We start from the raw sequence: 26831 nt of genomic DNA, 5'->3' as shown, positions 1-26831 counted from the left end.
GCTATCAGGCGTTCGATACCCTAACTTATTTGCAAACTTTGTTTACTAAAACAAAATGTCAAGCAAAATACACGAAAAACTGAATTTTTCTATGTAAGCTTTAACAGCTGATGATATTGCAATGATCTTGATTATATGAGTGACTATTCAGTAATGACAACATGAAGAATTTCGAGCATCGAGTATCAATTTTAAGATTTAACATGCAATGTTACAATACAATTCAAATTCCTACAGGCAAAACTGGCAGCACGTAAGGCAAGAAAGGAACAAGAAGTTAACAGAAGAGCCAAAGAAGAAGCCCAACAGAAAATATTGGAAGAACAAAGCAAACTGGCACAGGCTAACACGCCCAAAGATTTGGAGGATATTGTCCTACCTGACATTGTTGTACCAAAAGATACCATTGAAGTTTCGGTGCGTGTTCTTACCCTTATTATGTACGCTGCAGTTTAATGCTATGCAGTTTAGATTCAACTTTTCTGCTCAACGCCGTTGACCTTTTGCTACAAAAACTTTTAAAATCCTTTTGCATCTAATTCAGTTTGAACAATTTCCTGCTTGCAATTGTTCTTTCCTGATAAATGTATACAGTTCTAAACTTTCAAAAGAAAAGCTGATGGTTTCTAAATAACCGACATCTGTTTTGCAGGCTTTGAAAAAGGAGCAAGAGCGAACAGTGGAGGATCTCAGAGAAGCCCAGAAGACCGCAGAGCAAAAACTAGCAGAGAAACTTGAAAAGGAGGCCAAAGACGAAGAGGCAAGAAAGATTAGAGAATTCGAGACTTACAAATCACGTGCTATTAACGAAGTAAGGAATCGCCAGGCGGCTGAGCTATCTTCAAGGAATGATATGGATGCTGACGAATCGCAAAGAGTGAGTGATTCGATTCGATTCGATTCGATTCGATTCGATTCGATTCGATTCGATTCGATTCGATTCGATTTGATTTGACTTTACTTGATTTGACTTTACTTGATTTGACTTGAAATGTTTACGCAGTAATAGTTAATCCTTGCACTATTTTAGGATATCATCATTTTTAGTGCGCACTGATAACATCAATTTTTGTACAAGCTGAGCAATCCAGCCTCAAGCTGAGGTCTCAAACCAGACCTTTGTTTACAGTAAACAATTTCTGGGGAGTCTTTCAGATTATGAAATGAATATTTTCATTTTTTTGCACTGGCTTAGCTATAAGTTGTTCTATTGATGAAACCCATTCTAATGTATGACAGCTATCCAATGCTACTTTTTCAAGATATTTTTTATTTGTCCCATTAAGCTTCTTGACAACCATCAACGAGAGCTCGACGATTTGATGGAGAAGCTGGACTCGGAAAAAAATAAACAGCAAAGCAACTTGAAGCAAAAACTAGCCGAGAGGAGGCGACAAAAAGAAGAAGCTTTGAGGCGAAAGCAAGAGGCTGAGATGGCCAAGGAATTGCTGGAACAAAAGAAAGAGCTTGTCGAAACACACCTCTCAGCCGTATGTCTTTCTTTGTCCAATTTTTATGCTCTAATTTGATAGATATTTCTGTAATGTAAGTTATGTTTGTAAAACGGAGATCGATTGCTTATCTGTCGATCTGAGAACTGTCTTACAACCAACCACATTGTCACTTTCAACTACATTGTTATTGTCAACAACTGTGCGTCGCATTGGCATGTTTGGGAATTGAGCACTAGAAAATTATGTCAAATCAAGTATTTTGGACCTCTTTGTAATTGCTTTTGTGCTTATGCAGGTTCGCAAAGCAGAAAAAGAAGCAATTCTGGATGCCATCCGAGAGCATGGATCGGAAGCTAGTGAATTTGTCATACGAAAGGTATTGTTCAAGTATTCATTACAGTTAAGGTCTTACTGCTGATTTTTACAAATTTGCCAGCTTTTCAGTATATTTAAGTGTCCCTTATTCTTCCGTACCAATCTTCTTTTTATAGCTGCCATGGACCCTCTTGTTTGCAATACATATTTCTTAAGTGTTGTTTACCGGGCATTGGTTAATCTGAGAGGCTTACTCAAATCCGTTGTTTGCTAGATCTTGGACAAAAGGCACAGCCAAGAACTACTGAACCTGGATGATGCATTTGCTGAAGAACGCAAGGTTGTTGTTGATGCTGCTCTGTCAAAGCTGGAAGAAGAGCAAAGCCAAGAAAAGGATGATTTGAGGGCCAAACACGAGGCAGCTCTCAGAGCCTTGGAAGGTATGTGAAATTTCTGTTGCTTGTTACTTTCGGGGAGAGCAATGCTTTAAGGACATCTTAATAATCAAACTGGTACTTACGATATCCCAAAACTATTAGCCCCAACAAGCAGCTAGCAGTAGCATGACGTCAACCGAGCCCGAAATGAAGTAAGAGGCAAAATCTTAATTGTGATGTAGGCCCATCGGGATTTTTGCTTCTTGCGTCAAATGGAGCGCAATTCTTGTTTTTTGGCTAGAGGGATAAATTTATATATTTTCTATTGATTTCGTTACAGAGGAAGGTCTGAGCACTGAGGAACTACAACAGCGAAGAGGCCAACTGTTCAACCAGCAGTCGCTCGAGCTGAGCTCACTTGAAAGAAAGCATGCTGAGGAGAAGAAGAGCATGCAACGGGCGGCCCTATCTGACTGGGAGCTGAGATACGCACGCGCAAAGCTCGAACTGAAAGAGAGGCATTACAAAGAGTTTGCGGAATGTTTGAATGAATTATCGCCAGACCAAGCTGCGGAACACCAACGTGCCATTGAACAGGCGAACGAGAAGGCAAGGCAGCTGGCGGAAGTCAGAAACAAACTTGAAGATCAAAGAAAAGAGAGCGAGGAACGAATGAAGCGGGAACTAGAAGGTTAGTGCCTTATTGCTTTTGATATAGAGTAGACCAAAAGTGTTTTGTTTTGCATATTCATATTTATAATTGTAGGCAGACAAACCAATTCAAATTTCATAGATATTTTGAATTTCACAATATTAGAAATTAGGATGTTTTAACTAGGCCCTAACTAGAATTATTTTGAAACAGATACTGATTCAAATTAGATGATTTGCTCCAATTGGCATGCATAAGAGGTGAGCCAGGCTGTCAACGCAAAGATAATGTTCTCAGACGCTTACCTTTTATGAGACTGGCCTCAAACAGAAACTGTTTTTGCAAAAGTGTAACTCCATATTTACTTAATGGTTCAAAATTTGCTTGTTAGATTTCAAGGCGGAAGAGGAGAAGCGACTGGAACTTGAACTTCAAGAATTTAATGGTCAACTTCAAAATGAGATGGAAGAAGAGCGTGCAAGGAATGAGAAAGCAATTTTGTCTTTGAGTCAGCGAAAGGAAGCGTTGTTGCAAGAGAAGAAACTGAAAGCCAAACAGGAAATTGAGCGGCTCAGCCAACAGGGTGGAAGTAAGGAGGAGCAAGAGGCCCTTATGAAGGAGCATACGAAAGATCTTGCCAAACTAATGAGCAAAATGGACGCCGATAGGATGCGCATGCAGAGCTCTTTGGAGGAGCGTTTGAAGAAGAAGCGAGAGGAACGAATGAAATCGAAATTGAAAGAGCTGGAAGACAAGTCAGACGAAAGCCAACGCGAGTTCATGGATAAGCTCGAGTCTGAAACAGAACGTGTCAAGGCAGATGAAACTTTGATGCTGAAAGAGACTATCAGCGTTGATACGATAGTTCAAGCAGCAGAAGTTTCAAATGCGCCTGCAAGTACTAAACAGGCTGAGCCAATGCCGTCCTCCTATCGTATGGCTGCACCAATGACAGACGGAGAACTGACAGCCCTGCTCATGTCATCTCCACTGTATCAAAAGCTCCAGGACATTCAGGATATTGTTGGTGGCGGAACAGGCTCCAAAGGCAAGAAGGGCAAAGGGGCTGATGGTCAGTGTTTTATAATAATTTCCTATCTTAACTTTTAGATCGATAAATTTTGCTCGATCCGTTACCTCCAATGCAAAAAATTTGATTGATGTTTTAAAGTATTTCGATTTTAATTGTACGAATTTTTTAGGATGAAATATTGCATACAGAAAACTGCTAGAAAGAGCTCTTACTTAGATGGGATAGTTCTATAGTTCTCAATGTTGCACGATTTAGGACAAAAAATGCTCACAAAAACTCAAAACCCTGCAACACACAGATTAAATGCTTGTGCTTTACATACGTTGGTGTTGGATGAAAACTAAGCCAGCGCACATCTTGGGATAAAACGAGTTTCAAGAACAAGCCAGCGTATTTATTATAAATGCGTTGCCGGTTAAATTTAAGTGAAACCCATAGACATCTTCTTCGATATTGAGTAGATCACCAAGTACCACGTATTATAGGGAAAAGGTAATCCTAAAAGACTTGTAATGAAGAAACGTTTTACTTTTACATCCATGCAAGTTATATTCTAAAAAAGGATTTTTTTAAATTCTAAATTGAACTCTCTTCTAGATGCGTACATAGATATCAAAGACGACACATTGTTCAGCAGCGACGAAGAGCTAGTACCAGTGGATCTCGACCTCATCAGTGCTCGCGAATTCATTGTTTATAAATTTGCCTGTTTCACTGCTGATCTTCTTGTCATTCAATGTTACCATAAACCAATCAACATCTTACTTGCGGAAAAACTGCCACCTAACACTCAGATGAAAAGAAATGCATACAGAAACTCCTTCTTCTTTGATGCTAACAACCAGATACTTTACCTAAGGCGCGATCGTCTCGAATCAGTTGGTGAATTTGTCCTGGTTCTCGTTCACACCCTGTCACACATCAAAGTGCAAGATATGATTGATGATTCTGACCCTGCTTTCGTCAAGGAGTTCTACAAGTCCATTAGTGTCGTGTGCAATGACCTCTTCTTTGCAAGATACAAGCGATCAACTGCTCTGTCTTCGGCTATGATGTCATTCCCAGAGGAAACTTTAAAGTTAGAAGATGCCGGTAAATTTGTGCTCGAATCTGTGTTTGGGGACGCGCACAATGAAGTCGACCGCCAGAACGTCATTGACGAACTTCTGGATACCAATCTTGTACGCATCAGCAACAAGAGTGTGCTTTTCAATCAGGAAGTTATGTTTAATAGGCTTACAAAGTACACGGACTTTGTGATTAGCAACCGCCTCAGGTCATTCCTAGGTGATATTGAGGGTAAGGTTCACACTGCCCGCTTGCAAGGAACGGAAACTGAAATTGATAAACGCCTGCAAGAGCTTACTGGTAAATCTGAAGATGAAAGGCCAAAGACACGATATTTGCCTACGCGCGGCACACTGGCTACTCGTGACGCAACGCGCCAGGCATCGCGTAATATGGCATTAGCACGGTCAGCAACATCTATGTCATTGCTACCGAGCAGGCCTGTAACACGCGCCAAAGGTGATGAACAAGAAGATCTGTATCAGGCTTTTGTTGAGGTAAATTTCATTAAGATTCTCTGTTAAAGCACTTTTAAACTTAAGATACTTTAGATGTAGCGATTGGCAGATGATAGCTTATAAATCTGTTTACATGGTTTTCGGAATGAAATTTGTACGATTTCTTTTGGAATCAACCCTGATTTCTTTCAATGTTTGCATGACGTTCAAATCCCAAAAAGTAGGGATAGCATGCTTAACTCTATTTGTTGACTTGAAATTATCGTTATTGCTATTTGCAACAACAACGATCATGGTCTTAATTATCACCGGCATCGTAACTTTTTTTCTTCTTTTGAAATTGATGTTATTTGCAAAACGCTTTATTTTAGAGCCAAATCGAAGAACTTGGTGACAAAATGGACAACCTGAACCAAGAGTTTGCTAGCCTGACAAGGCAGTCACTGGACTTGACAGAGGAATGTCGATCGCTTGAATCAGAGGTTGCTGCTCAAACCGAGTCTGCGAGATCTGCTGCAGAGAAGTCTTCGGAGTACGCGCATATTACGCAGCTGATTAAGAGTACATATGGCAAGTTGAACGCGATTCGTGCACAGCTTGCTCAAGTAACTGTTGCTAAATCAGAACGCAATAAGCGGCTCCAAATGTATAGAAAGGAGATTGAAGACAAGCAAAGTCAGTTGGACTTTCATAAATCGCAACCGCGGGAAGAACGCGAGAAGCAGAGTCGACGCAAATTAGAGTCAGCGATGGGAAACAAGCAACATGCATCTAAGAAATAAATAGTGCCTTTTGGCAACTTTTGATGGGGTATGTCTGTTTATTATAAAGTGTTTCAAGATGCTGCAGGCAGCATTTTGATTTTAGCTTGGAAGAATACAGACTCAAAAGATGTACAGGAGTTGACTCGGCGATATATCACCAGAGAAAACTTTTTATTTGTGACAAGCTTGAGTGTAAAATGTATTTGCGTTAGTTTCAAACTTTCTTTTGAACTGTATTCCTGATTTCGAAAGCTCGTTCTCATCCACCTTCCTTTATTATCTTGCTGCTTTTTCTTAAAGGCATTGGAAAATGTACACAAGATTTAGGTATTTATTGAAGCTAGAGTCATTAACTTAACATGTTTTTAATTTATTGCTGATTTTAAGTTGTAATATTGTATTTTCAGAAGGCTGTTGATCATAGGTTTTTGGTATTTCTTTGATTTTTATTATGATCTACGTGTTCGTTGTCTTTTTTAATTAGCAGTAATTACGTGAGTAATTCTAATGACAAGAGAATTTGAAATATTCTGCCTCATTATCGAGTAAAGGTCCACTTTTGCTGGTCTTATTTTCCCAGAATACTGATGTGATTGAAATCACCTTGATTACTCTGAAAGTTAAGGTTTTCATTTTAAACTACAGACAAGACTATTTTCTGTAAACATATACCTTGCTTATTATACCGAGCATCAAAATATTAACTCTGGCTTTAGCAAATTAGAGATTTGTCTGAATTTTGCCAAGCCCTTTACTTTTCTAGATGCATTGTCCTCAAGTTTTCTGCCATTGAGGCGCTCACATTACCTTTCCACCAAACCTTGTTCACGTGCTATCTTTATTCGATATGAGCAGACAGAACATTTCATGCAAACTGATTTTCTCGATATGTAGTCATTCAAAATAAATGCATAGCATTTAGAAGCTGTATATTTTTCTAACCTGTATTAATTTTTGCACGATTGTTGTAAATACTTCTGTTGAGTGCCCGGGTATTCATGCATTTTAGATCTCGAAATGAGGAAACGTTTTCTTAGACTATTGATTCTATACAACAATAGTTTATTTACACTTTTCATATATCTGTGGGCTGAATCTTGCACTTGTTCCTTTGGTACCGACTGCATGTAACCCTAGTCTCTCCAATTGAAACATTTGGAGGCTAAAAACTGTATCAAGGGGCCTTTTTCGTGGCGAAATTTCGTAGCTGTTTAGATTTAGTTTCGTTACATCCAGTTCAAGGTGTTCCATATTGTGAATGTCAACCTGATCAACGCTACGCATAAGCAAGAGGAAATGTGTTTATTTGAAAAGAGCATTCACACGCACTCAGACACATGACTCTATCCTTTACCTTATCGTTTGTTCCGATTAAGTTTTGTATGCCATGGCGAATTCATAGCAAATTCTAATTCATCTACAGTTCACAGTGCTCCTCCGATTTGCTTTGTCCTTTGAGCAATTCAGCATAAAATTCTCTTTATTCATCTGATCGATTACATTGTTTCCGGCATCAACACATTCTGTAAATGGTTATTACTCGGTCGCTTTTGCCAATTGATGATGAAACTATAAATTGTGCAATGTCTAAAAGTGTTGCGATTGATATATAAATATTCAATGTTTGCTGGTGTTTAAAATTCACTAGAGTACGTCACATGATCACGCATACATAAACGCTTCACATTTTCGTCAGTGATACCTGGAATCGTAATCAGAGCCTTTAGTTACGGTAATGCATGGTTTTATAATTAATAAACAGGGACGAAGGAACCGCGAATGCACCATGGGCAACTCTCCCCCCCCCCCTTACATTTGGAAAAAATGCCCTTTTCTAGATAGGAACCTCTTTGAAATATTGTCCACTTTTTTCGATGGTGCTCCATCCATCCTGTGCCCCTCAAATCTCCAACAAATGCTTTCAATGTTCCTGTTATTAGATGTGGAGCCCGGTCTTTTTTCTACAGCAGAAATATTAACATGTAAAGAAGTACATACATTTGGGTACGTGTACATTCATAGACACAAAACCAGATGCAGCAGGATGTCTATTACAATTTTTTCAAAACTCAGGAATGTGTATCTTAATAGACGTTAAGGTATAGGGATGTGCCATTATTTAGGGGTACCTTTTCTCTGAATTATCGGTATCAGTTTTTGAAAAATGTATGTTATTGGTGCCATTTGAAGAAACATGCAGAATTTAGGCACCATTTTTTGAAGATATTGCTAAATTATAAGGAGGGAAATTAGTGTTAGTGGAGGGAAAAGGACATACAAAATTTTTTAGGTGATTTTGTTTTTTTAGCAAATGTTATTTGCTTTGCAAAATTATGGGTATAGTTCTAAGCATTTTTGCGGATTTATGGTTCACATTTTTTCAGACATGGGTCACGTCACTGTCCAAAATTAGTTACCCTCCCCCTGAGGTCCGAAAGCATGATAACATACAAAAAAGTCATTCCAGGTCCGTATTTAGTGCCTGCTAAGTGCTAACCAGTGGCGTACCCAGGGCTGCAGCAATAGGGGGGTCTGGGGCCGAGCCCCCAGAAATTTTTTTGGATCACGCCCTTCAGACACTCGCAAATGCGGGGAAACGCCCTTTTTGCAAAATGTCACCCCATTATTTGATTAATGTTAGCTACGGTAAATAGCAAAGTATTTTACAATTGTTATTGACACAAGCATACAGTATACTACACTCCCCCCAAATGAATTTTATAACATTTTGGGACAAATCTCGAGGATCATATTTTAGAAAAGTTGGGGGGTCCGGACCCCCCTATTCCCCCCCCCCCCTTGGATACGCCACTGGTGCTAACCCTTCATTTTACAATGCCGTAAAACTTTCTATGGTTTAGCCTTCCTTGGCAGCGAGGGAACTGATGTCTTGGCAATTCTTTGTGTCAACCAACCTTCTATTCAAACTTCTGTTACACAGCCATACATCACTTGAAGCATTGTTGAAAAATCGAAACAAAATGCTCACAAAGAATTCCATATATATGTGATTAATAGATTTTTAGTGCCACAACTGACCATCTCAGCTGTCAGAATGCTGTTTATTGCTTTATTGTTTGAATGCTAGAAACTCTTTTGAAAGCTCTGGAAAATTCACTCTCACTTTAACATTAGCTCTAGCATTGATCGCAGACTGGCAAAAAGGACTTGAAATCAAAGTCATCATGTTGAAATTAGTTTACACTAAAAACTATTCGTTCGGTTCGGTTCGATTCGAGTTGTTCAGAAAAGCTAAATTTTGAAACTGCATAATATGGAATTCGCGGCCTGATTCTCAAACAACAAATTTTTGGTAAAGACTTATTTCAACATGAACATTTCAACTCTGCGATCTATTTTTGACAAATATGAAGATTAAAAGTTGAAAAGGCTTTCTAGGAAAAGAGAATTGGTCAAAAATTCCTTACAAAAAATAGTTTTTCGAAGAAACGGTTTTTTTTTCTAAGAAAATCACCAGATATAAACAAACTGTCCTAACATGCTTTTCGTTTTCTAAGGGAATTTGATTGTTATTAGGTTTTTGAAGAAGCAATGGTTTGACGAGCAACACAAAAGAGTGACGCAATTTCCGATTTGGAAGGTTAGCGCAGAGTGTCACGTGTTTCGATGCATTTTTAGGTCAGGGATCACATGACATTAACTGCTTTAACTTCCTTCACGTTCGAGCCATACTTCCTTTATCGGCATTGTCTATAACCAGTTTGGGTGTTCTACAGAAGCGAGGGCAATCTTTACAGACAAGAAGATCGGAAAAAATGACTGCACTAAAGATTTTACTAATTTCACTTCTGTTAACCATTGGTAAGTTGTTGCGTTGCTACCCATATAGAAAGTTTTAAGTTAATTTGCAGGCAGATGACCCGGCCATTGAATGAGCGGTTTTGAACAGTTTATGTAAAAGTTGTACACTGACCAGCTTATTCAACGCCTCATCCGGGGGGTAAATCACTCTTCAAAAATCTTGTAGATCTTTGATGAAAATCTGATTGTTTTATGTAAATATTCCTGCAAATGCTTTGTTCTGGTGGAAATCTATACGCTATTTGCATGAGTGAATTGCCCCTTGGCCTCGTACCGTAAGTCAAACATCTAACTCGTGATCTGTGATCTGCAGTCATAGTCTCCAAAATTTAATCACAAAAATACGATTTCAATCTACTGCCTCAACGCCATGGTACCCTTTTATGATCCCGAATTATCGGCTTTGAGGCCTTGGTACCGAAGGTAGCCCCTAGTCCAGGGTCACTCCAGCTATGGCCCCCGCTCTCTTGTAAAACGACTCTGGGACACTTAATCTTTTTTGGGCAAGCTTGTAGTTTCACTTGCCCCCTCTACTCAAGTCAAGCAGTACATCTTCATTATCTGATTGAGAGTTTCTGTTTTTTAGAGTTTCAAAGGGCAAGCCCCTGGATCCCCTTCATTTTGTATTTTGTCGAGTCCTGGTCACGCATGTTGTAGCCCCTAGATTACACGTTTTTTTATTTATAAGAAACTTGTTTATAAGAAACCTGTACGAGGATGGCCAAAACTTTGGTACGCGGCTCAAGAGCACTAGTCCAAAAGTTTTTACTTTGTTGATTTTTCTTTGGAAAAGGTATTTTTCGTGGCGAACTGTGTTTATATTCTTCCAAAATTGCTCAACTTCAAAACAATAAGGAAATTTCAGGTCCAGAAAAAAGAAACCAACCAAGAAACTTTTCGTACTAAAACGCCAAAATTTGGATGCCATGTTAAGAATCTTCTAGTTGTTAGTGCTGATCCACGTTTTTTTATAAAAAAAACGTGTAAGGCATCCGTGGACAGTGTTCATCGATTGCTTAAACTAAATTTCATCCGAATACCCAACGATGTTAAGTTTTAAGATTATAGTTTTCCTTTACTTTCGACATAAAAACCGAACCAAATCTTTCCTTCTTGCTTTTGCTTTTTTGTATCATTTTGAAGTAAAGAAAATGATTGAATCTGACTGATTATATAACTATCCCTCCAACCCTGCAAACTAGTGCCCAGATCCCATTTTTCAGCGATCTAATGTCGTTACAACATATGAAAGAGGGCGAATACCGTTACAAGATAAGGACGTTCCGGAATATTTCACGGTCGCACCCCTCAAAACGCTTGAAGAAAGCCTTTTGATGATGAATGCTACTTCACCATACAAGAGAACGAAAACCTTGTCTGAAAGGGAAATATTGCATTCACAGCATATGCTAACTGTTGAGCACTGACAATTTTACTTAAACTAAGACAAGGTATCTTATTAGAACACATTAAACCAGAAACTTGGCTTAGTATTGGTATTGTTTGTTCTCTGTTCAACTTTTCAAAAACAACTAATTAGTAGCTTATAGTGGCTGACTTTAAGATATAAAAATGTATACAAACATCCCATTCAATACAAGAAGATTCTGGAAAAAGAAGGGAGAGCTTAAAGACCTTTAAACTAGCGGCTTATTAGCTTAAGCACTTTTAATATGGGGGCCTATTTGAGGGAGGCTTATTCGAAAGGGAACTTATTAGAGTCGTCTATAGGTTGCCACATAAAATATACGTGAATTTGCAAATTTATGTGATAAATCTTTTTAAAATACTTTAAAAGGCATAGGTAAAGGTTCAAAAGATATATTCTAGTCTTAAATATTGATATTCTCATTGTTTTGCGCCGTTCATTTTAGTTTTTTTCATTCGCCACTGAATGTGTTACCAATTATGAGCTGAAGTGGTGTATATTCAAGTGGTGTATAAAAATTGATGTGTTAGGGTAGGGGTTCTTTCGGCGAGGGGGGGGGACTTTTTTAAGGATTTACGGTACCGCAAATTTGAGATGTATGACGGATGACAGTATCATCTATCTGAAATACCTAGGGGAGACTATAGTTCAACCCCTATGCTTTAATACGGTTGAACGGTGATGCAAGTGATTTTTGAAGGGAATTCCCAAAAATAAAGAGGGTGTTTAGGGTCGCTGCATGCTGCATAAGGAATGCAGACTTAAGTCATAACAGAGAGAGGGGATTTTCCTATGGATCATACCCAGTGAGTATTTTCAATGCGTTTGTAAGTACCGCAATGCGGGTTTTCGTTGTATTTGCACCAAGTATTTGCGAAACTGTCATAATAAAATGCATGAAATCTGAAATACTTGTTTTAAATCGTAGATGCTTAAAATTACTTCATAACTTGATAGGTTCAAAGGAATTGGGAGAACAAGCATGGTCCAATAGATGAGTTCACTTTAGCCCAAAAAGAATATAGAATTTGATTAATACAAATTACCAATGGCAAGTCAATAGTCAACATGATATCTGCCATTAGTAAAATGCCACGAGACCAAAGAGCTATCGTAATATATGTATTGTTCGGTACTTATTGGCATAAATTATTTTTGCACATGGAGAATAACTATAATCACTTGAAAACAGCCCAAAACAACTTCTAAGTTGCCTATCAACAGTGATGATGATTAATTTTTATCTCAAATGTTGGCGTGTGTCACTCAAATTGCCGATACATCAGTTTTACTCATTTTTGAATTCTAAAATTCTGAATCTTTAAATCCAATTGTGCACAATTTTTCGAAACAGAAAATTCCTTCAAATAATCCAGAGACCCGAAAGTAATTGGGACTACAAGCCCTATTCAAAAGTTTCAAGTATTGAAACTATGGAATGAAGAAAAAATGCATAGAATGAAGTGAAAACTATTGTAGTTATGGAATCCCAATACTAACGGTGACGGGGGTGAGAGCACGGGGGCGAAAATATTCTCTAAAATCAATAATTATACTTTTATTTCCCCCTAATTTCCAGTGTTTCTCATCGCTGCAAATTTCTGTGAATTTCGGATTGGTAGTATGGAGCAGTGGCGTACCCAGGGCTGAGCCAGTTAAGGGGTCTAGGGCGGATCCCTTGAAAAAAATTTGGACCACGCCCTTCAGACACTCGCAAATGCGGGGAAACGCCCTTTTTTGCAAAATGTCACCCCGTTATTTGATTAGTGTTAGCTACGGTAAATAGCAAAGTATTTTAAAATTGTTATTGACACAAGCATACAGTATACTACACCCCCCCAATGAATTTGACATCATTTTTGGACAAATCTCGAGGATCATATTTTAGAAAAGTGGGGGGTCCGGACCCCCTATTTCCCCCCCCCCCCCTTGGGTACGCTACTGCAAGAAAGTATGAAAATGCATACCAAAATATGCCTGACTATAACTGGATACTGAGGAAATTTGACGCTGCATATCCACACGGTAAGACAGCTACGTAGTAGCGCGAATGTCAAACATGTATCGATTGCAGTATACAGGTTTTAGTTAGTCTGCGTCACAGAACATCAGGAAGGCTTGCAGGAAATGACGTAATGGCAAGGCTTTCCCCAGGCTTCTATCATCACATGACACCAGACTTGAGTGACCGTCTCTTTGGAAGCGTGAGCGAAGTATTGGTGCTGATTCGTTTGTCAAATTACGTAAAGTTTGTTGAAGGAATCTCCAGTTCATCATGAAGTCTTGTTTGTTTTTCTTAGCTTTCCTTGCTGGTAAGTTTTAAATTTCCCTCGTTTGCTACTAAGTAGTATTTTTGTTGGCATGAATAGGAATGCATGTGACGCTTAAGCTGCGTCAAGTTCAGACACAACTTTGTTACCAGCGTAGATACACTCTCTCAGCAGTGAACTGACTGACATTTAGATCAAACGTTGAAAAATTGCTATAAACTCTGTCATTTCAAATAGTATTTAGTTGACTAAATATGCAGCTACTTTGTACTAGTCTCAAATTCTACTGCGAAGACAGGCCATATGGTTGCGCAAGAACTTGCATCATATCGCTGGCGCTTCCTGAGTAGAGGACGATGTTCGATAAAAGTCCATAAAATGATACTCAAACCTTGTGTATTTGGGATATTTCATACAAGCCTTTATGATTTTTGAGGTTTCCTGGCCCTTAAGGTACAGTTCGAGACAGGACCAACACCCACTTTTCTTATTCAAGCATTTAACCATTATTTGAGTTGTTGCACTTGGAAGTTTAAGTTGATAAGTTGATAAGTCATGAAAGGTTGATAAGGAAGTTTAATTAGCAGATATTGCTTCTAAACCTGGTAATGCTGCCTTCATCTGTTTATGTCATTTTGATTTGAGTTGCTGGGAGTTGGAAAACGAAACTGAACTGTTTATTGCACTGTATTAATAATGGGAATCCTTGATAATGATATATCATAATCTGTTTTGAAGAAGCAATTATAATTTTATCAGGAAATTCATATTTTCATCAGGAAGCTCATTCCACAGCTTTTAACCAAAGTTGACATTTGAAGTGATGTTACTGAACTGTATTCCTACATGTCTGGATATCCCCTCTTGTTTATTTCCCTATTGATATAAGAAGAAGATTCAAGTATAAAAAAAGTTTTAAGATAAATCTCAAGATTGTAACAAGCAATAAAAACAAGTAATAATGTTCCTGGCTTGTTACAAAGCTGTCAAATTGCACAGGAAAGAAGCAGCATTATGTGTGCATGTGCAAAACATTAATTAATTAATGAGTTGGGGATGACTGAGGAGAAAGTAAATTGATACAATATAGGGGCATGTTGCCCTGATTGAAAATGTAACAGGAAACATGAAATTTACATCACCTCAATTATGGCTAAGCTGCGACCAAAATAGCGCAAAATGATGTGTATATGTCATTTATCAAAGTTAAGAAAACATTTGCATTCAATTACTCAATCAATGAACAAAGAATTGGACAAGAAAATGACTCACCTGAAACAAAGAAGTATGTGTCTGCCATTTTGCATAGGATATTTTCAGTAGTCTTTTTTTTATAATTTTTTTTAAAGGGGAAGCATATTTTAGTCAAATATATTTAAAAAAATACTCTAGAGCAAATTTAATACATTTTGAATACAATTTTCGGCTAAAAAATTGAACCTTGTCAAAGCCGTATAATTTTCCCTTTGTTTTGACTCTTATGAAAGCGACAATTTTGCATGCGCCAGATTGGCGGATAAAAAAAACTCGATGAAACATTGGCATGCAAGGATGTTTTAAAGGTTTTTGCAAGTGTTTAATCGATTATTTTCTTTTCGATTTTTTATTCGTGCATACTAATATTTACATATGGAAAATATACCCAATCAGGGCAAGACAACTAAGAAGTATCGTAGCTTTTTCAAAAAACTTTGTAAAACTAATAATCTGATTTTTTGAAATATATATCTGAAGAGTCTGGAGGATTTTTCAGTGGCAAGTTTTATGTCTTATGTTTAAGTCTATGCCAAATAGAAAAATTTTGATTTTATCTAGGTATACTCAATCAGGGCGACGTGACCCTATATATATATATTTAGATTAAATATGTATACAGTACTGTTGTACCAGTCTGTCGTATACCAGGGTGCATTTCGTCTTGACTGTATGCTGAAGGTCCACCAGGGCATTTGTTTAGGTACACTGAAAATATGAGCAGTTAATAAAACTGTAAATATCTTGATTAATAAAATGATTAATAAAGTAAACTGTGGTGTGTGAGTTTTTATTTAATGGCTTTGCATGTTAACTATGTACGTGGTTTCTTTTTTTATGTCCAGTTTTATGTACGCCAAAATCTTTTTATTGGTTTGCAGTTGAACACCGAAAAAAAACCTGAGTGCACGCCAAAGATCTTCAGGCCTAAGAACATGAAATGCACCCTGGGTCATAAAGTGATTAATACTATATAGGCAGAGGTGTACTAAACACTTTGGTATATAGAGATGGGCAGTTGTGCCTGACAATTGCATCAAACATGAAACTTAGTGCTGCAACTTATAACCTTGCTGTACTGTATTCCATTTTTTATACTCAGGTCGGAACAAGAAACAGATGGCTATTCATACCATATCTTGCTCGATAGCTTTAAGTTTTCATGACATCATGATTCCAATATACTTAGATAGCAAAGGCTACCAAATGGTTATTTAAAAAGGCTTCAAATTGCCAAGGCAAGGTGACAGAATTTTTGGAGTGGTTTGAGAAGGAATTATCAAAAATTGACATCAGTTTCTGTAAAAAATGAGAAATAATATGTATGTTTGTAATCAGTTCCAATTCAGAAGGCAAAAGTATGCAATGTGAGATTCATGGACATTGATGTTTCCCTGTATGCCAGTAGACTAATGGTTATTAAAGATAACTGGCTTTAGTTAATGCCTACTTTTTCTTGTCTTCCTAATAGATAACCTTATAACCTTTTTATTCTATCCTGTATTGTGTACACACCAATCTTCTTCAGTTTATTTTTCACCGCTTTTATTTTTTGTACAACCACTGAATAAGAATAATTTCATTTGATATCACAACTTTGCTTATATTCTCAAGACAACATTTTTGTAATCAGATTTGCCCATATTGAATTGTTTAAAGGGACCATGCTATTTCATGTGCTATGTTTGGGTCAAATCTTGCCCTAAAGTTTTACACTTTATTTTTTAAACAATCTTTTGGTGGTACAAAACTTTTAAATGGCTTTGAAAAAAGCAAACATTTAGTAAACTAAAGCTATTTCAATCCACAACTGGGTGTATATATTTCTTAGCGTAGAGTTTTCGATCTATGTTCTAACGTTTTAAACTCTGAAGAGTGTCAAACGAAAAGCTTTAGTTTACTAAATGTTTGCTTTTTTCAAAGCCATTTACTTTATTTTTTCTAATTCATTTTGTTTTTGTTGTATTTACAACTAAATAATGATTACTCGATAAACTTTGATTTATAAAGGGCAAAATATAAGTTGGCCCAGATGCACTTGTATTGAAGTAAAGTGGAATCATTGAAAATCAAAAAAAGCTTTTTCCACTACGACAAATAGTAATGCCATTTCTGCTAATGAGTTTGTCCTGCGTCAAGACAGTGCAACCAAATCTTTGAATAATTAGTCAAAATTTAACAAATCCAGCAAGAGAGAAATTTTGCTGGGCACACTAAAATGCTTATTTAAAGCAATTTGAGATCTATAGTTAGAATACAATAGTGATTATGTTTGTTATGATTTAGCTGTTTTTCAGGCCTTTACAGTTTAAATCAATTCAATATTTTGGTTGTTCGCATTGGATTTATATATCAACATTTTATAGGATTCCTTCTCGTCATTTTGCAGTGTTTCTACCCATCATTTGCATCAATTTTGGTATTCTTAACTATCATTTACTCAAAGACTGCTACCTTGAAATAGTGAAATTAGAAAGAAGTTCAGTAAATTTTGTTGAAATTTTAATTGCCAAGAGACAAAGAAGCAAAACATATATTTTCTTAATCCAAGAAATTTATGGTCCTCCTTACAGGACATGTATATTTAGTAATCGACTGCTGAAATGAGCAGCAATTTCTTATTATTATTGGTATGTACAGCAAACACACCAAGGGGTATAACTTTCATGAAAATTTGAATTCAACATTTGCTGTATGTTAGCTTATCATTTCTGATATTAAGGAAGTAGTGAAACAAAATGTTGCATTTGGAATATCATTAGCATAGGAAGTAAAAGAAATTGCACCTTGAATGGATACTTGAAGCACCCCAGATCTAATTTGGCTAGGAATGAAGTGTATTATATGTGCAAATAGCTTCTATATGCTACTTAGATGAATTGGTTTAGAAAAATTAATTATTCTCGTGTCATTTGTAGTTAGGTACCTAACTTTGTTTATAGACTCTGAAAATATCATTTTCTGACAAAGGACATTTGTGTTATATACTTTCAAAAACCTTTGTCTAACAGATTCTTTGTAAAACACTTTGAATAAGAAGCTCAAAAAAGAAGCTTTGATGTGATGTTCCTGTTTAGTATCTTGTCAATTTGAGTGAAGAAAGAAATTTTGACAAATCTTAGAAAAGTAATGCTTGAAAAACAAACTTAAAAAAAAGAGAAATTTCCATTTGCTATGTTATCTTTTTCTAGTTTAAAGTATTATTCAGCATAAAGTATTTGTTGTTGCTATTACTGTTAGTGGCCCTTATGTTGTTGTTGTTACTAACTAAACTTTTCATTGGCTTTTTATATTCAAAGATTTTCAGGATGTTCAGACTTTCCCTCAGGGTTTTTGAATGGTGGAGAAGACCAATGATTATGCAAATATGCATGATTAGCAAATTCGGCTGTTGTGTAATTTATTGAGCAATTTTGATGCAATTTTGATAAAAAAGGGGGGGCAAGGAACAAAAAATTATATGACTTTTTATGCTTTCACTTGATGATGAGGCTGTATGTTGAAACATTGTTAATAGACCTTATGCCATTCTTTGTTTTATTACAAGTGAATGTGTATAGGGCATTATGATATAATGAACGGAATTGAATTAGGAATGTTATTATGTGGCAAAAGTTGCAATGGTTCCTATCATATCATGTGACTTTCCATCGTTGATGTTTGCTTAGATTCCTATTTAATGTGCAAAGAACACGGAGCCAGTGTGAAAGACAGTGTGTTGCCTGTGTAACTCTGATGTGAACTGACTGACTAACATACAAATGAACATACTTATTTACAAAATAAATGTGTTGAATAAGGATGAGTTAGGATGATGTATTAATGATGTAATGGAAAAGGAAAGATCTAGACTTGGGAAGAAATCAGCATGACATAGATGTGTGAATTTGTAAACAATGGTGAAGGGAATGTCCTGTGGTAGGTGATGCAGGAATGGCGTAAGTTGATGTCATTGCAATTGCATGATCGATGAAGGAGTAGGAAGTGCGTGTAAAATGGCCTAAGTAGAGTCACTACAATGATGACAAAATATACCAAATAATCTGAAACACATTAAGATATATCTCTGCTAACAGTCTTTGTTGTGTTAAACTTATTATGTGTTCTTTATAGTTTGCTGGCAAGTTAGTTCAGTTGGTGTTGCTGAAAAAGCATCCACCACTGCAAAAGCAACTACCAATGCAACTACAAAAGCAACCACCATTTCAACTACAAAACCAACCACCACTGCAAAACCAACCACCACTGCAAAACCAACCACTACTGCAAAACCAACCACCACTGCAAAACCAACCACCAATTCAACTACAAAACCAACCACCAATTCAACTACAAAACCAACAACCAATTCAACTACAAAACCAACCACCAATTCAACTACAAAACCAACCACCACTGCAAAACCAACAACCAATTCAACTACAAAACCAACCACCAATTCAACTACAAAACCAACCACCAATTCAACTACCATGCCACCAACTACATCTCCAAAGCCAACTACACCATACCAACATTATTTCAAGCTTACTTTGCACAAGGATAATGTTAGTTGTGCAATGATTGAAGGATCCATAAAATTTGTGGTTCAGTACAAAACTACAAAGGACAAAAAGGTAAGCTTCTTTTTGTACATGGTTTTTTGTAAATGTTTTACAATACATAGGTACCTCATATTGTTTATGATATTTCCATTTGCTTGCCACTATCTGTTTGAGGCACAAGATCAAGATGCATGGAAAGAAATGTGGAGACCTTTTGCTCGTGTGAAGTTTTCTGAAAGGGAGCTTTTAACCCTGTTTTTACAACTTTTCCGCTAAAACTGTATTTTTATCATATGTAAATACAATATGATTACATTGGAATATTAGGGAAGAAGGATTCAATTTTAATGTTGTTGAACATTGGTATTATTTGAAGGACAGAATTTTTTGATGTCTTAGGAATATTAAAAAGGAATAAATAATAATATAATAGTTTATGAAGACCATGTCAAGAATTATTTTTATTTAAGATCATGAAAATTTGTTACAGGAAGCCAGAAAATATTTATCAATACTTTCCAAGCAGCTAGCAACAGCTTTATTTTTCTTTTTCACAGATGAACTCTGCAAGCTTTTACTTGCCAGGAGGTGCACAAATGAATGGCTCTTGTGAAAATACAACCCTAAAAAATGATTCAAAAGCAATGATTTCTCTAAGTTTTGATCAAACTAAATTTGAGTGGACATTTGACGTGAAGAAGGATTATTCTTGGTCAACATTGAATATGACATTTTTTGGCAGTGTCAACAGTTCTCTTTTTGACAACCCTGCAGGTATGGCTCTAAAATAATTATTCTCTGACGTTTTCAACATATTGCAAAAATAATAATAAACATTATTTGTTGTTAGAACTTAAATTTTGAACTTGAATAGCTGCTGTAATTGGGTCAAGCATTTAGTCAAGAAAAGCATGGGTATTTACATTGACACCCATTTGAGTTGAGAATAATTAGTCGGTATAAATTAAATCTTAGTCGGTATCTCATCTTTTTCTTTTGCTTCTAGAAAATGTGTTTGCAGCCATTGGAAAGGAATCAAATGTTAAGGCATTCACTGCCTCAAAGAATCATTCGTATGAGTGTGGAACTACTGAAAGTGTTGTTCTTGATGGCAACGTAACAATTGTCTTTGAGAAAATACATATTCAACCGTTCCCAGTTTCGAAAGAGAAATTCAACAAAGGTATGTTTTTATGCTCCTACATTGCTGTATAACTGAAAGTATGAAGACCATGAAAATTCAGTCGGGAACATGCATTGCCTAGTAATGGACAGCTAGCTACTCTAGCCATTACTTCTTATTCAGTAATCCTTGCTACAAAGAGGGTAAAGACGTAACCAGCTCTTTTCTGTAACATGCATTGCCTAGTAATGGACAGCTAGCTACTCTAGCCATTACTTCTTATTCAGTAATCCTTGCTACAAAGAGGGTAAAGACGTAACCAGCTCTTTTCTGTAACTTAATTTTCTAGCACCATTTTTATCAGAGCAAAGACATCATTCTTTCATATCTAATTGTTTTGGCCATTAGATTAATTGATGTCTGTTCTTGTAATTTGAAATGTTTTGAAGGCAATCCTGAGTGAGAATCGACTCTTCTGTAATGACATGAACATCGATCTCTACTTTGAGGAAGCGAATATTTCGTTCTTTCGTGACACATGAAAAGGCAACCTATCCTTGTCTCTTCTGGGCATTGACATGGGTGTTTTAGAATTTTCTATAGCCTAATTTACAAATGAGATTGTGCAGCTAACTGGTCTAATGGAATATAGACCTCTCCTGTAAATTCTTCTTGAGTTCATGAAACATGTCACAATGATGTCATCCACGCAGCCCTTGGTGGACTTAGCCACTGCAAGCTATTTTCCTAACTTCTTTGATATGTTGTTGTGAATCAGCTTTTTTATTCCTGCTTTCAAAGTGTATATATGTTTTAATGTAGAAATATATTTGGGCGTGATTCTGCGCACAGAACTCTTTATTTTCTCCATTTGCTTAACTTTCACTTGAAATTGTCACATGTCGTCATATTGACTTTCTTCGGTCTGATTCTTGTAATTTTTCATTGTTTTTGCATTGTATTGGATCTTACCGGTTTTTTGTAAGATTCGTGGTTTCATTTTTATTGACTTGCATAGCATTTTGCCCGCCATTTGAGAATTCTTCTGTGTTCTTGTGGCCATTTGTTTGTGTATATAACAATACGTAACTCAAAATTATTCGCAAACATGACAACGAATGATGCTGTCATGTCATCCTTCCCGGGTTCCATTCTTCTTGACTCGAGATCCTTTGAAGCCACTTACATTTCCATCGAATTCTCTTTTCATGCAAAGTGAGCATGTTATTTCATTCAGGTCCTCGATTTTGTGATTTGGTCCAAAGTTGCCCCCCGTGCCTGTATTTGTATCAGTTTTATTTTATCCTCATGAAATGATCTCAATTGGGTTTCTTTTTGTTCCCCTTTTTTGTGGTGCGCAAATCTTGATGCAATTTTTTCATCGTATATGTTTGTGTCAGTATTTGCTTTTATGATATTTTTTGTGTATGTGTCACGCTTTTTAAAAATGTTGGCATGTGATGAGATATTGAAGATGCCTGTTTTTGTGGAAAAATTTGATGGAAGGATAATATGCTTCATATGATGTGAAAGGGCAAACCAGGGAATGGGGCCCTTATTTGAAGCATTTTCCTAAGAGAAGATATGTATTGGATCACATAACCCAAATTTACTATATGGAGAAGTTTTATGGATCCTATGTTGCTTGATACACTTTCCTTTGTATCCCAATTACCCATGTCCTATATTGTATACCTAATTGGTAGTGGTGTGTAGTTGTTCATGGGCTTTCTGTTGTTTCTTCGCAGCTGAAGTCTGCCAGACTTCCACCCCCTCGAAGTCGACCAGCAATGTTGTTCCGATCGCCGTCGGTTGTGCTTTAGCTGGACTTATTGTCATTGTTCTCATCGCTTATTTGATTGGACGACGCAAGTCAAAAGAGCCAGGCTACCAGCAGTTATGATTGGCTTATTTCTTTCGCACGAGATTCTATTGCTTGAAGCAAGATATTTGTCAACGCATTGAATACACACGGGATTGCTCCAGAAAGCCTCATGAGGAATTTGTATTTGTAATTTGATGAAACTCTCCGGACTTTTCGTTATATTTTAAGGTCGTACAGCTTCTATTCTGCGAGCGACACCTTCTGAATCGTTTTCAAACTTTTGATATGACTTAAAATACAGTGCATCTTGCTTTCCTGTCGCTGTCTAGAATTTGGAAATGATTGTCTATGATTTAGAAAGGCAGTGAAAATAAACTTTGTCTCAGAGAAGCTGTTTTTTAATAGTAAAAAAAAGCAGGATTTGTTGTACCTTGTGAAATAAAGACCAGAGAAAATTGTTCGAGTCAGTTAGGTTTAATAGCCTTGACTTTTCTATGATACTTTCTTGATTTCAGTGATTTATGCACACAGAATTACCTCTTTATTTTTCCTTAATTTCAGTTAATCAACTTTTTTTAAATTTGAAAATTGTAGTTCGGAATTCTAATCAAAATAAAAGAGGTTTATAACTACTCTCCTTTGTTCTGGACTGTGCCTGTCGGTAAAGTTTTTTATGCGTGGCTTTGTCTTTAAGTGTACCGTTTCAGAACTGCTGGTCTTTTGGTTTGTATCTAAGCAGAATGTGTATGGAATGGTGCCAAACACTACTTTAAATTGGTAGGATCACCACTGGTACAAAGTCACACCAGAAGTCTCAATTTCCTATCCAGCGTTTAAACCTAATATCCGCCATCTTGTCTCGGTCCGACACTCAAAGGTCGCTAAAGATAACTGAAATCAGTCCACGTTCTCTATTGTCCTAAACTTTCTGCTAAATTTCATCTCAGATCAATATAAATAATTACAATGATAATGTACCATACATCTGCAGATATGTGTAATCAATAAATTGATCCTTTTTTCTGCCTCTTTCTTGTAAGCTGTAGATGGGTAATATCATGAAGCAAATAGAACATACTATATTCTTCCATGTAATTTTTGATCCGCACCTAGAGATGGATTCCGTTGTTACTGCCGATCGTCCTTTTACTTTTCATCTTTGTACTTTCCTGGTTTTCATGTCAGATTAAAATGTCATTTAGTATACCGCGAAACTCTTCCGCCTCTTCCTTTCCACTTGAAAATCGTTATTGTTGGACACAAAAGTAAGCTTTCCAAGTGATTTCATTTACGGGTCATCATGAAATGAATATGTATTACGATTGTCTTCCTACGTATTCACAATGCTTGTGATCTGGATTTGCGACAAGTGCGAAGATGGGGAACACACTACGAAAGACGAGATCTTTTGCTTGCAGCGTAAGGTACTTGTAGGTAAGGGCTGGGAGTGGCAGTGCCCCTTGACAGCGAAACAGATTTGACACGAAATTGTGCTGCAGAGCATTGTTTAAGAAATTTTCACTACTGGGGAAAATTTACAAAAAGGGCCTAACGAGAAATAACCGAAAGAAGCACACTGGTCTACGCTGCAGTGAGCCGTTTATTTGAAACAATAGAAAAAAGACAAGCACAGCTAGAGAAAAAATTAATAAAAACAGTGCAATGCCAACCTCAGCCAGTTCGCACTGGACACTGTCACACAATCTTAAACCTTGAGGGGATCAGGGATCCAGTTACCCTGGGTACCAAAGCCACATAGCGGAGGAATGTCTTCCGGAGAAGAATAAAAAGTGACTCTGGGCTAACCCTTCATCTCATATAGATGCTCCTCTTGCCTGTTCCTATCTTCTATTTCCATTCACGTATTAAAGAAGCACATGTCTTTTTTAGTATTGTGGTTAAATGAAAGGGGCACAGCATCACCGTAGAGTTATATGTAATGTTTCTGATAGAAAGGATTAATTTGAGTTGGATATCATGAGATATGCTGTTTTTTTAAAAAACGGAGGTCAGTGGAAATCGCCAGGGCCCCAAACTACTGGGGAATTTCTGTGATTTTGGTACTCACTGCTGGGAAAGGCATTGGGCCCACTGGGGGTTTTTCCCCAGTAGCTACACTGTTAAAAAAATGCTCTGTTGTGCTGTCAATGATGTTAAGCTGAAAAAAGGGAAAATCCCCCAGTTCACCGTAATGTGCTAACATGAAAATACACTGGGAGCATTAACCAATCGTCTGGTGTTTATTCTGCATCGAAGCAAGAGCAACAAGTATATTGCGACCTGTGCGTTTATTTCGGTTTTCTTTCTTTTCCTTCATAGTACCCTTACATTTCACTACGTTGTCGTTTCCAGCTTGTCTGCACACTCTGATACTGCAACCCCCACCCCCCCCCCCCCCCTATCTGATAAGAATAGATGAAAGGATTTCGCTTACCAACGACAGCTCAACCCGCATTCACACTTTCACGAGACGTTTAATGCATATATGTTAAAGTTTAGTGCATTTTCCAATCGTACACCTTGCTCTTTCTTGTTTACATGTTTCAGATGTTGCACTGTCCAAACATTTTGCTTACCCATTTTGCTTTACCACATACTTTTCATGTACGAATGCGTCACACTCTTTTAGTAGAGAGACTTCTTCTCACAAAACAATTCCAGGGGGTATAAATCAATCACTTACCACGTGTTTATACCAAACGTAACTTGATCACGTTTTGTTTACTCGCCAAGTTTACGAGCTTAGAGAGAGCTCCATTTTTTAAGGAATCCAGTGTTATGACTGGAGTCGTCATAGATGAACAAAGATGCCTTTAGTTTTATGTTTAACCAAGGTTAAGACTTTGATTTTGATTGATAATGTTTGAAAAAAAGGACAGAGCCAGATGGGTTTTGACAACAAAGTTTAATCTTAGTTAAGAAAGTTACCTATGCCAGGCTCTTATTGTCATTAGCTGCATTTCACGACTAAATCAATTAACCTTTTTCTTTCAGCGGACGAATGCACTTCTCCAATGAATTCGAACAAGCAAGACAGCCTCGTTCCTATCATTGTTGGGTGCTCCTTGGCTGGCCTCATTGTGATTGTCTTGATTGCCTATCTTCTCGGTCGTCGAAAAGCGCCTAGAGGTTACGATAACATCTAAATAGCTTGGGATCGTTCAATGCACTTGCTACGGAGTCGGTCATTATATGTCTTTCATTTTTCTTTATCAAGGCATTTCTGAATTTCAGATACTGACATGTTTACAAGAATTCACTCTGTTCTCCTGTTTTCTATCTAGGCTTTTTCTCTATTGACATGCCGAATTTTCTATCCAGTAAAAATTAGGCCCCAGATGCTCGAATTTCGAAGTTCGCGAGTGAAAATGATGACGATGAAAGGAAAGCATGCAGCTACCTTTGACACCTCATTGCTCTTACTGATTTCTATTGGTTGCTGTCGGATGTAGAATAACCTTAAATTAGAAATGTTCATCCTTTTTAAACCCAAAAACCACCATTTCAAACAGAAACATGATCGGTAAGAATTTCAATTCAAGGTCGAGAAAGTCCAGAATCCAAGCAAACAGTTTAGGTGACATTGCCGACCGGCTCTGTTTCATATGCAACTTCGTCAACGTAATTTATTCGAAAAAAAATTTTGTTGCTTCTTTGATCTTTATATTAGTTGAAAGTAACCTGCCTAGCCAACTTTCTTTTGCGGCAACTGTCGCTCTCCAGATTCAATCACTGCAACCTTAGCGAAATTTAGAAAAGCCAAAGCTAAAATTAAGATCTGTTGTGACACGTTGAAACAGTCAAAAGTTCAAGGGGGATATGTGTTCCGATCGTATCCGAAACGTCCTCACTCTTCATATAAAAGATATCGAAAGAAAAAGGCGATGGCATAAAAGTGGTTTAGTGTCGAAATTCTCTTAAAACGACTTAAAAATTCCTCGGTTTTGTCAAGCGTTGAGTTATGCTTCCCGTCATCCCATCTTATCGAAGTTACAGAAAATGATTGTTACTGTAAATTGCTAGAAATATGGTACAAAACATTGCCCATAGTTATTTCGTCTATGGAACCCCTTTCTGCCTTTTGATGCCATGCTATTGTATTTTAATGCATTTTATCTGGTACGAAACACTTTTCACAGAACCTAACAGATAGCATTATAGTAGAATCAACTTGGACACTAGTCAACCTCAAAACCCTTCTTTGCGTTCTCAGTTCTTACTGTTCGTGACGTAGATAGGTTCATATTTAGCTGTGATTCGTTGGTAGCTGTGATTGTTTCATGTACGTAATTTTCCAATGAATGTTTATTTATCTCTTAATCATGTGACAGTTGTTAAGGATATGTGAATCAGCTAAAATTTAATTTCTTTTCTGTAACTGAGTCTCTACTTTTTCCTCGAAAATTTTTAGCGTAGTCAGCACACTCTTGTCCGAGACACTTG

At 37.0% G+C, this 26831-nt stretch overlaps 2 protein-coding genes across 9 annotated transcripts in view; both read left to right on the top strand.

Annotated features, from left to right (window-relative positions):
• LOC148957101 (uncharacterized) overlaps positions 1 to 7190 on the top strand; it is a 73919-nt gene extending 66729 nt beyond the window's left edge. For all 6 annotated transcript variants that reach the window (XM_089115901.1, XM_089115900.1, XM_089115899.1 and 3 more), the window contains 9 exons: positions 238 to 417; positions 653 to 877; positions 1287 to 1490; positions 1750 to 1830; positions 2044 to 2209; positions 2487 to 2837; positions 3190 to 3870; positions 4429 to 5396; positions 5729 to 7190. In XM_089115901.1, coding sequence (XP_088972027.1) covers positions 238 to 417; positions 653 to 877; positions 1287 to 1490; positions 1750 to 1830; positions 2044 to 2209; positions 2487 to 2837; positions 3190 to 3870; positions 4429 to 5396; positions 5729 to 6139 — 3267 coding nt within the window. In that variant the 3' untranslated portion in view covers positions 6140 to 7190. The remainder of the gene's footprint in view (positions 1 to 237; positions 418 to 652; positions 878 to 1286; positions 1491 to 1749; positions 1831 to 2043; positions 2210 to 2486; positions 2838 to 3189; positions 3871 to 4428; positions 5397 to 5728) is intronic.
• Positions 7191 to 9784: 2594 nt separating this feature from the next.
• On the top strand, positions 9785 to 26747 carry LOC148957100 (LAMP family protein lmp-1-like). 3 transcript variants are annotated; one of them, XM_089115905.1, is made up of 5 exons: positions 9785 to 9943; positions 19010 to 19512; positions 19998 to 20214; positions 20447 to 20623; positions 25383 to 26747. In XM_089115905.1, exons 1-5 carry the CDS (start codon positions 9898 to 9900, stop codon positions 25532 to 25534), a joined length of 1095 nt encoding a protein of 364 aa, XP_088972031.1. In that variant the 5' UTR covers positions 9785 to 9897; the 3' UTR covers positions 25535 to 26747. The 3 variants fall into 3 exon arrangements, with proteins under 3 accessions (XP_088972031.1, XP_088972030.1, XP_088972032.1); XM_089115904.1 differs by lacking the exon at positions 25383 to 26747 and adding an exon at positions 22312 to 23017 and having other exon boundaries at positions 9786 to 9943; XM_089115906.1 differs by lacking the exons at positions 9785 to 9943; positions 25383 to 26747 and adding exons at positions 13526 to 13684; positions 22312 to 23017.
• The last annotated feature ends 84 nt before the right edge of the window (positions 26748 to 26831 follow it).

The sequence above is a fragment of the Rhopilema esculentum genome, unplaced genomic scaffold (genome assembly GCF_057945365.1).
Source record: "Rhopilema esculentum isolate cy_ngs unplaced genomic scaffold, ASM5794536v1 HiC_scaffold_37, whole genome shotgun sequence".
NCBI lineage: Eukaryota > Metazoa > Cnidaria > Scyphozoa > Rhizostomeae > Rhizostomatidae > Rhopilema > Rhopilema esculentum.
This window is presented reverse-complemented; position numbering and strand designations above follow the sequence as displayed.